The following is a 14609-nucleotide window of genomic DNA, read 5'->3' on the forward strand; positions in this document are numbered from 1 at the left end:
GAGGACACTATCACACACTAAGACAAGCTCTTGGAAATTTATCTCATTTGTATGTGACTGAGGAATTGTTGTTTTGATTGTCTTATGTTGACAACTTTCGTATGAGTTTTTGTGGTTTCCTAAGATTGAAAATTTTGATTTATTAGTATCAATTGCACAAATTAGCTATCTTGACCCTCAAAAATTCATGTGAAGTATTTCATAATTTTATTTTATGTTCTTTAATTTTTGCTCAATAAAGTCTAGTCTTTTGAAAATTTTTACATTCTTTTGGGATGCTGTGTGCTCACATGATTGCATATGCACACTCATTTAGGATAGAGTTCTATTTCTAGTAAAACTCTTTTTCAGTTTCTCAGAATCGTCGCCTGCCATAAATGTGTTGCCCTATTTTTTCCTTGCGTTAGTCTTTCGTTTCTAAAACCTTTTATGCTACCTGTGTTCTTTTCTCTTTACATTTTTTTTTCTTTCACAAATTCTCACTGATCTTTCCTGTGTTTTTTTTTTTTTCTCACATGGATTCTAGAAAAAAAGCTATTGAGAACGAGAAAAGGAAAGACATGGAAGAAGCGCTCAAGAAGGAATTCCAGGAATTGAAGAAGGCTAGTTTGCGCCTTAAAAAGCAGTTGAAAACCCTTGTTCCTCCAGCGAACGATTTAGATTCCAGAAAGGAAAGTCAAGAGAATGACACAAATCACTCAGCTGGTTCATCCCTTATTTCCAGTGACCACCAGAACTCGGAGCGCTCACAGGATAACTCGGAGTGCTCACAGGATAACTCTGAGCGCTCACAGGATAACTCTGAGCTTGCCTCACCAGAGAAGACACCTGAGAACTCCTCTTCGGAGTCAGACAGCGCCTCAGAGAACACACCAATTGCCGCTCTAAAATTGCGCAAAGAAGGTCCATCAAAGGGCATACCTTCAAAGACTCTGACTCCTGCAAACTAGTGAAAAAGAAGGGTAAAGCTGTCATGGAGGAGCCTTCATCTAGTAAAATCTCTCCTTTTGTTTTACCAGCTGCTAAAGATAGGTCTAGGAGCCACATTATCAAGAAGACAATTGTGAACGAAGCTAATGTTAAATTAGAAGATTTTCATGAATTCCATGCTTTGATGTAAGAAAGAAACTAGTTAGGAACTGTCACTGGGTTGAGTGCCCCTGTCCAAACTCTTGTTCAAGAGTTTTATGCCAATTTTGGTTTGGACAGTGTTGAACCAAACTCGAACAAGCACAATAATAAAGTCTATGTTAGAGGGCATTGGGTTCTGTTTATGAAAGGTGTTGTTAGGAATGCTCTTGGTTTGAAGAAAGGCAAAAAGAATTTTGATTTGAAGAGTCTAGACTTAGACAAAATTTTCGAAGTCATCACTAGAGGTTCAATTGTTGTTTGGCCGAGAACTGGTGTTCTTCAGCATGGTGTGCTCACACCATTTTACAGATTGTTATTCAAGATCTCACTAACAAATTGGTCCCCTTCAATGCACAATTCAACTGTCAGACCTGAACAAGCACAACTCCTCTATGGAATTGCTCAAAGAAAAAATATAGATTTGGTTGAGTTGATTTTCACCAACATTAGAGTTACAGCACAATCAACTCACTCTCTACATATTTTGTGCTTTCCTTTTCTTACTTTACAAGATCATTTCCACTTATAAGCCAAAATCCTATGAAGTGGAGTATGTTTTGAAGATAAAGACTGTCACCAAGAAGTCTTTTAGACAGCCTATAGGGAACTTGCCACCATCTTCCTCAATTGATCAAACTAGGACTACCACTTGGCAGTCTAAGCTTTTTGTTGCCATGCAAGACTTGGAGACTTCAATGGAGTCTGTCCTTTAATATGTGAAGGAAATTCACATTTCTCTTTGCTCTTGAATTGACAAAATGGAGGCTGATTTGAAGAAAAAGCAAAAGAAGAAAAAGAAGATTGTTCAAACAGAACCAACTGATCAAAATGTGCCACCTCTTGTTTCTCCAATTGCTCCTACTTTTTCTCCTGCTCTTGTCATCCCTGATGATGATGCTGCTAAAGTTCAAGTGGAAGAAGAATAAACTATTGATGAGGAAAAAGAAGAAGCAGTTGATGAAAATGAAAAAGACACTAATGGAGATGAGGATGATCAATAACCTACTTATAAAGATGCAGTTGCTCCAATAGATGCCCATGTGCGCACTGATGATGCCCCTTCAATTTAAGATGAAGTTGTTGACACCTCCCCTACTACGATTCCAAAAGTTCAAGTGGAGGACTCACATGTAACTCTCACAGCCCCTCCAAAACATAGAACCAAGAGAAAAGCTTGTCGTTCTTCTCAACTCTCTGGAAAATCTTCAAGACTTATGAACAAAAAGGGGGAGTAAGAAGCATGGGGGAGTTTTTTAGCCTTTGGACAAACTTATTTTTTTTTGTTATCTCTCCATGGGAGAGTTTGTTGCCTTGGTTGCTACTACTTTTTGTTTTCATTCTCTATGAACTCGTTATGTAACGCCCCACTTGAGGTACATAGTTAAGTTATGGTGTATTGCTTAAATGTTTATTGTTTTGTTTTTATTTCGGTCGATATATTGTTAATATTGGTTGGTTGGCCCTTAGTTGAATTTTTGTTAAAGTTATTTTGCGAAAAATGTAGAGAAAATCCCTTAAACTTTCATTAGGGTAAAATGGTCTTTTCACTCAAAATTAGTTGAACTTGTGGGGAGTGAAAAGAGATAGAATTTAATAGAGAATGCATTAAAAATGAGGGCATTATTGTAATTGACTAAGGGACATAGATGGAATTTCTAAGAAAGAGCAAGGGCAAAATGGGAAAGTGTGGTTATAAATTAAAGTGTTAGGGGTTTGAAACCCTCATTTTCGTTCATTCCACCCCCCACACTCCTCCTCCTTTTTTCTCTCAAATTTTCATTCACTTTTCCAAGGAATTTGAGGGCTTTTGAGTAGATTTTCATAGGGTTTTGATTCAAGGCATCAAAAGGTAAGGAATCAAGCTCTTTATCTATGATTTATTTGTGTAAAGTTTGAGTTCTTATGAAGTTTATGCTTAGGGTTAAGAGAAGATTAGAATCCAACAAGAATAGAGAGCTTAGGAGAGACTACTCAAGCACAAGGTAAGTAAATTCCACTCAAAATCCAACTCAAGCTAAAATTTAAGAATTCAAGTGAGTAGAGATTTCTTCTAAATATGCATATGTTTTGATTATTGAGAAATTGAGATGAGATTGATGATGAATTATGCTTGTTGTTGGATATATTTGAATATGAGAAGTATATGTGATGATTTGATGATGGGTTGAAATTGGAAGAATTGGAGAAATTTTTGTGGAGTGTGTTTGCCATGTAGGTATGTGATGCTACAAGAGAGTTTTTCTCTCATTTTGGATGGTTTGAGAACTAAATAGAATGATAATTGAATTAGGGTTTGTTTATGCACAATTAATGTTTGATGAAATGCCTAAGTGAAAACATGTTACCAAACTGCCCTGTCACAGCCGTGACTTTCTGAGTGATTTTTGGGCATCTTACGGATTGAACTGGGTTTAGACCAAAACATAAAAGTTGTAGCCCTGTCTCTAAGCTTTAAAAAGAGATCAAAACCGTAGCAATCCGAGGTGTATAACTCAAGTTATGCCTTCTTGAGTGTGACCTGCGCAGAATGACAGTTTTGATGCAATATTGCATTTGTGCATTTCAAAAGTGCATTAAGTAAGAAACTTTAAGCATGAACCATCCTTATGCATTAATTGTGCATTGAGAAGTAGTTTGAGAAAGAGTAGAGAACTTTGTGAATGGGCTACTCTAAAAGTAAAGAGAATGAGAAAATCTAAGAATGGGTTGGTGCTTTGTGAACTCCAACCGGAAGTCACGAAGAGTGGGTTGGTGCTTTGTGAACTCCAACCGGAAGTCACGAAGAGTGGGTTGGTGCTTTGTGAACTCCACCCGGCCGTGCCTCCGGTAAGATGAGGCCGTGACATTCTAGTGAGAAAGAATGAGAAAATATAAGAAAGAATAGAGGAAGAGAAAGAGTAGAAGTCACGAAGAGTGGGTGGGTGCTTTGTGATCTCCACTCAGCCGTGCCTCCGGTAAGATGAGGCCGTGACATACAACAGAAAGTTAATAGAAAAGAGCTATGTGAAAGAGAAACAGAAAGAGAAAATAAATGAGATGAGAAGAGTGTAAGGAAAGAATTAAGAGAAAGAGTTACGGGGATAGACGAGTAGAGGATTTACTTACTGAGCATTATTTTGTGCTCATCCCGTTGTTTTTCTTTGTGTTTGCAGGATCTAGGTGAGGACGCGGTCGGATGGGCATCGGCAAGCGAGGAGTAATAGCTACACTGTCCACTGTTTTTGATAACTTTTACTTATGATGCCTTACTTTGTATAAAGAATGATTAAATGTATTAAAAGAAAATTATGGGCCCATTTACTTTTGCTAATATAAATATATTTACTTGATGGATTTCTATACGTATCCTAGTATGAAGCAGTTATTACACGTTAGTTATTTTATTTTGGTTATTTGTTTTATGTACTAACCATGTGTTTACATATGTGTTATTTTGGTTAGTTTGTTTTCATGTTTGTTTGTGCAAATCTGCAGGTCTTAAATTGTTCATTTAAACAGGTTTGCACTTGATCTCTTTTATTATGTTCTTTGTTCATAAGTTTGACAAAGGGGGAGAATGTGGAATATTCATATTTGTCAAACTTATGAGTTGTGTGTGTGCACAACAGTTCTGTGTACACACTGGTTGCCAATTTTTTTATTTGGCTTGTTTCATCTGTTGTGTGCACACCAGTTTTTAGTGCACACTATTTGCCAGACTTGTGTCTTGGCTTGTTTCTTTTCGAGTGTGTGTACACACCAATCTGTGTTTACACTCTCGCTTCAGATATTTTGTGACCCAACACGAGTTGCATGTCTGATAATGTAGAAAAGATATTTGTTATCTTTATCTCTTTCTTCTCAGGACCTCTTTACATATGTCACAAAATGCTTAGGTGGTCCTAGGGAATAAAGTAACATTTCCCTATTTGCTTTGTGGTCCAAACCAAAAGAAGGAATACTTTCCTTATTTGGACAAACTTTGGGTTAGCCCCTTGTTGGTTGATATGGCACTTTATTGTTGAGCAAGAAACTTTTCATTATATAATTCTTCTTCTTGCGTAAATGAATCTAACCTTTTTGACATTTTATTTCATTTGTACTCTAAATTTCTTAGAGTATTATTTCTCTTAAAGGTTCAAGGTTCTTTTCCATTAGTGTCAAAAAACCTCACCATATCAAACATTGACTTGATGGCTCTTGGAATGTGGTTCCTTTGTTGATGCTAGTGTGTTGCTTCAGCACTTGAAGCTTGGTGGTTTACAAGCTATTCACAGGTGTGTTCCCAATGTGAAGTAGATCCGAAGAAGTTGCTACACCTTAAGGATTCAGAGTGTGGTGCTAAGTGTAAAATTGAATAGGGAGTTCTTTTTACTGTAACTTAGATCAGCTTTCAATTATATCTTGTAATGTGTTTTTGACTTAGTGGATTGCTTCAATCTGGACAAGGTCCCATGGATGTAGGCTAAAAGTGGATTTAGCCGAACCATGTATATGGTAGTGTTCTTTATTTTACGCACTTATGTTTGATGTGTTCAAATTGGAATTGCTTAATCAACTTGTTAATTTTCCATTGCACCTAAAATGGGTACTTAAACACCAAAGTGTGTTAACTGATTCCCAACAATGTTGATTTGAAACAATTTTGGGATCACTTTATTTTTTATTTTATTTTTCTCTTAATGCGTATCTAAACCAAATCAAGTTCATGATGCCTTTTACATAGATTATCAGTAAGTTCTTTTGCTTCTAACAATTGTTATGTTGAACTTGAATTTATATTAAACTAGAGCAAAAAGAAGTCGTGGCCTCTAAGAAGCCTGGGGAGCTCCTAAATTGGGATGATATGCAAAACATGAACTATTCCTTCAATGTAATGTGAAGTGATGAGACTCACACCAACGGTTCAAGGAACATAGAGAGGTCATGACAGATTTTATACACCGTTCCCAAAGGATGAAGGGATATGGATACTTATTTGTTACATTGATTTTGGATATAATATTTTATTGATTGGAATTTTGTCCTTTAGTATTTACTAATTTATTACTATTCATAAGTGTGATCTAAATTTAAAACTGATATGAGTTGAATTTTATTAGGTTAGTATAAATTGTTTGAAAAGTCCAAGTTATAAGATTTGAGACTTCAGTTTATAGTTGATGTTTTGACCCCATTGACTAAAAATCCTCGCTACATCCCTGCTCTTGACCATCATGATTTGATTAGAAAAATATTTTTTGCAACTATATTTGACAGTGGATTCAACAAACATGAACCCTAAATACTTCCCAAATCCAGAAAAGTTTGACACATAAAGATATGATGAAAAAAATAATTTACCTACCTCTGCCTTTACTCCATTTGGAGTTGGTCCTCAATTGTGCCCAACACAGGAATATTCTCGAATGGCAGTACTCACTTTTATTCACAATGTGGTGAAGAAATTTAAATGGGAGATGACTATTCCAGATGAAAAAATTATGGGCGACATGATGCCCCTATCTAGAACAAGGACTTCTAATCCGTCTTTATCATTACCAAGTCCATATTATATGTTGAAGTTTCCATTATTGGAATGACTATAATATATACGTCAATACTATAGTGATGTGCGGATCCAATGAATGATGAGTGGGGACCATGGTCCCCACTCAATTTTTAAAAAAATTTAGATTTTATATTTATTTAAATTTTGCCCTTATAGAATTTTGAGATTTTGGGAACAGAACGGCCGCCACGGTAAGTTTAGATTTTGTTTTTGTAAAATCCGGCTTTTAATTCTAATATATATAATTCATATTTTTTGTGATTTTTATTTTTATGCAAAGGGATCTGTTAGTTTTGAAAGTTTTATTAGGAGTGAAAATGAAATGAATAAGAGCTACTAGGTTTGCATATAACTAAGGGAAGAAATCTGGGCAATGACGGAATAGGAACAAGTTGGTTTGCTAGGAACGTGTTGAGGGTGATTGAATTAGAACCCTAAGGAAACTAAGTCCTTAAAACCCTAATCTTGAGACGCCACAAAGGTTGATCACTCCCTTTGATAAGTCGAGATTCAAGCATTCAATCAAGAACACAAGAAGGCAAAGCAAATAGCTTTCTAAAATAAACTTCAATTGATAATAATCTGTCACCCAAAAATAACATGGTTGCCCCTTTTTATAAGCAACAAACCCTAAAAGAAAACGCTAGCTAATTGAAAAATGGGTTGGGCCTAAATAAACCTTAAATAAATAAAAGACTGAAAAATCTAATGATAATTAAAACATAAAAAAAAAAAAAAAAAGCCCAAGATTAAATAAACGAAAATTAATTCCTAAATTAATCCTTGCATCCAACTTGATCTTCCGAATCTACCCCTTGCATAAAAAGATAATAGACCATTCTTGGTGAAGCTTTGAAATCTTCGAATTTAGTTTTAGAGTCTTCTAGTACAGCCTCTTTGTATTGCACTTCCATGATCAAGCCTTGCAAAGCCTCTTTCATCCTCTTTGTCTTTGCCCTAGTCATTGGACCGCCAAATCCTTGCAAAGGATCTCGAGAATATTTGGGAACATCAACTTGGTCAGCACCTCGATCTCCATTATTCCCCTTCTCTTCGAAAGGATTCGTCCTCGAATCTCCTACATCAAACAAAGATAAATCAGCAACATTAAAAGTTGCACTAACATTACCATAGTCACTTGGCAAATCTAGCCTGTAGGCATTATCATTGATTCGCTCCAAGACTTGAAAATGTCCATCTCCTCGAGGCTACAATTTTGATTTCCTTTGTGTGGGAAACCTCTCCTTACACATGTGCACCCAAACCCAATCTCTAGGTTGGAAGATAACCTTCAAACGCCCTTTCTTGGCTTGCTTAACATATTGCTCATTCTTCCTTTCAATGTTGACCCGAACTCTGGCATGTAAATCCTTCACAAAATCTTCCTTTTTCTTACCATCAAGATTAGCATGCTCATTAGTAGGCAAAGGGAAAATATCCACAGGTGTTAAAGGATTAAAGCCATAAACAATTTCAAAAGGAGAAAATGAAGAAGTGGAATGAACAGTCCTATTATATGCAAACTCAATATGTGGCAAACACTTCTCCCACTGCTTAAGTTCTTTTGAATGATAGCACGCAACAAAGTAGTGAGTGTCCTATTAACTACTTCAGTTTGACCATCCGTTTGAGGATGTGCAACAGTAGAAAATAATAGTTTGGTTCTTAATTTATTCCATAAAGTGCACCAAAAATGACTTAGGAACTTAACATCTCTATCATTAACAATTGTCTTAGGCAACCCATGCAAACGAACCACTTCTTTAAAGAACAAATCAGCAATATGTGTTGCGTCATTTGTTTTAGAACATGCAATAAAATGAGCCATTTTACTAAACCTGTCAACAACAACAAATATTCTCTCCTTACCACTTTGAGTCCTTGGTAATCCTAAAACAAAATCCATAGATATATCAATCCAATGTTGATTAGGTACAGGTAAAGGGGTATACAAGCCATGCGGTCTAACTATAGATTTTGTTTGCCTACATGTAATGCACTTCACGAACAGATTGCACATCATGCTTCATATTAGGCCAATAAAAATGCTCACGTAATATATCTAAAGTCTTTAGAACACCAAAGTGACCCATCAAACCTCCCCTATGACTTTCCCTAACAAGCAACTCACGAACAGAACAAATAGGCACACCTAATTTATCTTTCTTGAATAGAAATCCTTCATGCCTATAAAAATCACCAAACGCACACTTATCACATGCATTCCATACTTGGCTGAAATCAGAATCATTTGCATACAAATCCTTAAGCAATTCAAAACCAAGTAATTTAGTTTGCAATGAAGTAAGTAATACGTACCTCCTAGACAATGCATCAGCCACAATGTTTTCCTTCCCATGCTTGTATTTGATTACATAAGGAAACGTTTCTATGAAATCCAACCACTTAACATGTCTTTTATTAAGCTTACCTTTGGTTTTCAAGAACTTCAAGCTCTCATGATCGGAATGAATGATGAATTCCCTCGGCCACAAGTAATGCTGTCATGTTTGAAGAGTTCTCACTAATGCATAAAGCTCCTTGTTGTAAGTAGGATAATTCAATGCTAGCCCACTTAGCTTTTCACTAAAATAAGCAATTGGTTTGGAATCCTGCATCAAAATAGCTCATATTCCAATCCCAGATGCATCACATTCTATCTCAAAAGCTTTATCAAAGTTAGGCAAACACAACAAAGGTGCATTAGTTAGCTTATCTTTCAAAGTTTCGAAAGCCCGATCATGCACATCATCCCACTTAAAAACAACATTCTTTTTAACAAGTTCATTCAAAGGTGCAGCAATAGAACTAAAATCTTTAACAAACCTTCGATAAAAACTTGCTAAACCATGGAAACTTCTCACCTTGTTCGCATTATTAGGTGTAGGCCAATCCCTTATTGCCCTTACCTTTTCTTCATCAACACTAATACCCTGCAAACTAACAACAAATCCAAGAAACACAATAGATTCCATGCAAAACGTGTACTTCTTAAGATTAGCATACAATTGCTGCTCCCTCAACACACTAAACACATCATGCAAGTATTTCACATGTTCATCCAAATTTTTGCTATAAACTAAAATATCATCAAAGTAAACTACCATAAATTTTCCCATGAAAGCACGCAAGACATGGTTCATTAACCTCATGAATGTACTAGGTGCATTAGTTAAACCAAAAGGCATTACTAACCACTCATACAATCCATATTTAGTTTTAAATGCAGTTTTCCATTCATCTCCCTCTTTCATGCGAATCTGATAATAGCCATTCTTTAAATCAATTTTAGAAAACAATTGAGAGCCATGCAATCCATATTTAGCATATCATCTAATCTGGGGATAGGATGTCTATACTTTACCGTTATCTTGTTAATAGCTCAACAATCCACACACATGTGCCATGTTCCATCTTTCTTTGGGACTAAGAGGACAGGAACCGAACATGGACTGAGTCTCTCCCTTACAAATCCCTTTTGCAACAACTTATCCACTTGCCTTTGTATCTCTTTCATTTCCTCGGGATTAGCTTTATAAGCAGGTTGATTTGGTCTGGTGGAACCAGGTATGAAGTCTATTTGATGCTTAATTTCTCTTAGAGGAGGTAATCCATGGAGAATCTCCTCAGGAAATAGGTCCTCAAATTCCTGCAATAAAGACACGACAACACTAGGCAAAGATGAGTTGAGGTCGTTAGTAGAAAAATAAACATCATTGTACATAAGTACAAGTACTTGTTGCCTTACCATCATTACACTCTTAACCTCATGTTTTTCAGTAAGTACACTCATTCTTTTATTTTTCTCTCCTTTTTGCACACTTTTCTCTCAATTTTTCCTCTCAACCTCACTTGCTCTCTTTCTATTTTCCTCTTGCTCACACTGTTGTTTCTCTCTCATTTTGCACTCTCTTGCGATCCTAAGCTGGTCCTCATAAGCTTACAAAGGTTTGAGAGGGGCTAATACAACTTTTCGGTTGTTCATTACAAAAGAATAATGATTTTTGTACCCATCATGCAACACCCTCCTATCAAACTGCCACGGTCGGCCAAGCAATATATGACCAACATACATTGGTGCCACATCACAAAGAACCTCATCCTCATACTTGCCAATTGAAAAAGGAACCCGAACTTGCTTGTTTACCTTCACTTCTCCACAGTCATTCAGCCATTGTAGCTTGTACGGTTTAGGATGCTTCTTCCACTTCAAATTCAACTTTTCTACCAACAAAGTACTAGCAACATTAATACAACTCCCACTATCAATAATCAACGTACATACCTTATCCTTCACGTGGCATCTTATGTGAAAAATATGCTCACGTTGCTCCTCGTCTCCTTCATCCTTAGGCTGTATACTCAGGGCTCTCCTTGTAACAAGTAAATCACCATGCACAGGTTCTTCCACTTCAACATTAGAACAATCCTCCAATGGTGGCATCTCATCGTCAATTGAGCTAGTACTTTCGACTTCTCCATTTGCCCATACAACCATAACCTTTTTGTTTGAGCATTCGGAAGCAATTTGTCCAAATCCTTGGCACCTAAAACACTTAATATCACGTGACTTAGTAAGAGTTTTAGTTTCGGGTTTACCTTTAGGAACAGCAACCAAATTCTTCGACTTTGTTTCTTCTTGTGTTCTGAAGGCAGCTTTGTTGTCCTTCCAATTTGATCTCCACAGAGAGCTAGAGGACGAACCAAATCTGAACCTCTTAGACTTGATTTGCTTCTCCACTTTAACGGCTTTGTGCAGTAGCTCCTCCATCTCTACGTAATGTTGTAACTCAACCACGTCAGCAATCTCCTTGTTCAATCCGGCAATGAATCTAGCCATTGTTGCTTCTTTGTCTTCCTCTATGTTTGCTCTAATCATGGCGATTTCCATCTCCTTATAATAATCCTCTACACTCATGGAACCTTGAACCAGCCCTTGCAACTTCTTATACAAATCTCTATAGTAATGGCTAGGTATAAATCTCTTGCGCATCACCAACTTCATCTCTTCCCATGACCGAATAGGCCTCTCACCATTCCTACACCTATTGATTGCCAATTGATCCCACCATATACATGCATAATCTGTAAACTCCATGGTTGCTAGCTTTACTTTCTTCTCCTCTGAGTAATTATGATAATCAAATACGTGCTCAACCTTTCTTTCCCACTCCAAGTATAGCTCAGGACATTCTTTCCTTGAAAAGTTAGAATTACCATCTTTATACTGCCTATATTGTTATCTCATTTGGAGTCAACCTTCTTGGCCCGTTTATAACTTGTTTTCTCCACTTCGGAATCAGCTTCGTCTTTTTCATCAAACTCATGTCTTCTATGTGATTTAGAACCGGAAGAGGACTCCAAATCATTCAATCTCGCATTCAGCAATTTAAATTGGTCATTAACAGCCTTGATGAAGAATTTCATGTCGACCTCTTGTGGTTCTCCTCCTTCCTTACTCGTGGTTTCAACTTGTAAAATTAAATAAAATAAAAGGTGTTGTTCCTCACACACTCCCTCACGTGTTTGCACTCAAATCAGATTATTATCACTCGTGTTTCACACTATGTTGGCTTTTTCTTGATGATGATCTCTCTTACCTTTTACCACTTAAAGCCAAGCCAGCCCCCTTTATGTTCTTAACAAAATCAAATAATTCAACAAATCTCAAGAAGCAACCGGTTAGATGGTGACAATCTCAAAAATCAGAACTTTAAAAACTTAGTTAAGGCAAATGGTGAACAGAAATAAAGACCCAAGATGACTCTAAAGAACCAAGAAAAATAAGAAAACTTTAAAAGGGAGCAAAAGACATGTGAAAGAAATTACTGGAATTGACGCTAAATGATTAAGTAGGCAAAAGACACAAAACAACCTTGTATATGCTTAAAACAATCACTAGAACAAAAATAAAGGGAAACTAGAACAAAATAAAAAGGAAACTAGAACAGAATAAAGGAAACTAATTCAACAAGAATAAAAAACTCAAGCAAGAAAAACAAGAATTGGAAACTTAATTCAACAAAAATAGGATACTTAGCAAAGAGAACAAGAATGAGAAACTTAACAACTCGAAATTGTCACTTTGTTCTTCTTCTTCTTCCTTTTTTTTTTTTTTTTTTTTTTAAAGAACAAAGATGGATTGAACAAAGAAAATAAACACGAAAAAATTAAAAAGAAAGGAAGATTCAAAGAGAACTACGAAACGAAATCCAAAGACAACTTGAAACGAAATTCAAGAAAACGCATAAGAACTATGAAAAGACAATTCAATTTTTTTTTTTTTTTTTTTGAATCAAGAACGCAACACAGAGTGTTGGAGATAAATAACTTGTTTCCAACAACCAAAGCTCTGATACCAAATGATGGAATAGAACAAGTTGGTTTGCTAGGAACGTGTAAGGATATCGAATTAGAACTCTAAGGAAACTAAGTCCTTAAAACCTTAATCTTCAGACGCCACAAAGTTGTATCACTCCCTTTGATAAGTCGATGATCAAGCATTCAATCAGAACACAAGAGGCAAAGCAAATACTTTCTGAAATAACTTCACTTGATAATAATCTGTCCCCAAAAATAACATGCTGCCCCTTTTTATAAGCAACAAACCCTAAAAGAAACCCTAACTAATAAAAAATGGTTGGGCTAAGTACAAGCGAATTGGGCCTAAATAAACCTTAAATAAATAAAAGACTAAAGAATCTAATGATAATTAAAACATAAAAAAAGCTCAAGATTAAATAAACGAAAATTAATTCCTAAATTAATCCTTGCATCCAACTTGATCTTCCGAATCTACCCCTTGCATAAAAAGATAATAGATCATCCTTGGTGAAGCTTTGAAATCTTCAAATTTAGTCTTAGAGTCTTCTAGTACAGCCTCTTTGTATTGCACTTCCATGATCAAGCCTTGCAAAGCCTCTTTCATCCTCTTTGTCTTTGCCCTAGTCATTGGACCACCAATTCCTTGCAAAGGATCTTGAGAATATTTGGGAACATCAACTTGGTCAGCATCTCGATCTCTATTAATTTTTACAACATAAAGTTGATGTGACAGGGTCATGGTGAGAATAAAAGAATTTTGGCGTAGTTTCATAATTCAAAGAAGTTGTTTTATATATAAACTGGGTTGTTAGCCAAAAAATAAGAAGAAGAGAGAAAAACTCATAAAGAAGAAAGGAAAAAGAAGCAAAGGAAAAAGAAAAAGAGAAGAGAAGAGAAGAGAGGGAAGAATTAGTTTGGCCAGTTTTATCCATTTGATTTTTCTACTCTTGAGTTGATGGTACTTGAGAACCAGACTGAGACTTATGTTTTATTGACATGCGTTCTTGTGATAAATTTGTTGAGTTACAAGGAATTCGTTCTTGTGATGAATTTGTTGAGTTACAAGGAATTGGTGATTTGGCTAAGAATTTAGTTTAGTCTAAAAAAGACATTTTGTATCTGTTGGTATATAGGCTTGTGAAAGTTGCATTGGTTTTACCAGTTGCTACTGCGACCGTTGAAAGGGTTTCTTCTGCAATGAATCTTGTAAAAAGTCGGTTACACAATTGAATGGGAAATCAATTGATGAATGATTGATTGGTCACCTATATTGAAAAAGATTTATTTGATACAACTAACAATGAGATGATTATCCAATATTTTCAAAATATAAAAACTCGTCGAGGACAATTGTAGAAAAATTGTTTTGTTTTTACAAAAATTGTGTTTTTTGAAGATATTTATTTGTTTTTTGTAATTTTTTGTTGAAGCTCATCGTAATGAAAAAAAAATATGGTTATGATTGGTTTTTTTTTTTTTTTTTTTTTTTGACTCCCATAGGGTGAAATTCTTGGATCCGCCATTGGTGATGTTATTAGAATAATATTAACGATTGGATTGATATTTGTCAAAAAGACGATCATTAATCCAACGTTTGAGATGGTCTATTTACATTATGAAAATG

General features: G+C 35.7%; 1 protein-coding gene across 1 annotated transcript; it reads right to left on the minus strand.

The window, feature by feature from the left end:
- Positions 1-6931: 6931 nt before the first annotated feature.
- Positions 6932-12088, minus strand: LOC116141011. The gene is given in 9 exon segments (XM_031426574.1): positions 6932-6945; positions 7689-7933; positions 8087-8219; positions 8222-8661; positions 8663-8848; positions 8981-9614; positions 10064-10310; positions 10686-11854; positions 11941-12088. Coding segments are annotated over 9 exon segments (3216 nt in total).
- Between the last annotated feature and the right edge of the window lie 2521 nt (positions 12089-14609).

This window comes from Pistacia vera, unplaced genomic scaffold, assembly GCF_008641045.1.
Source record: "Pistacia vera cultivar Batoury unplaced genomic scaffold, PisVer_v2 Contig39, whole genome shotgun sequence".
NCBI lineage: Eukaryota > Viridiplantae > Streptophyta > Magnoliopsida > Sapindales > Anacardiaceae > Pistacia > Pistacia vera.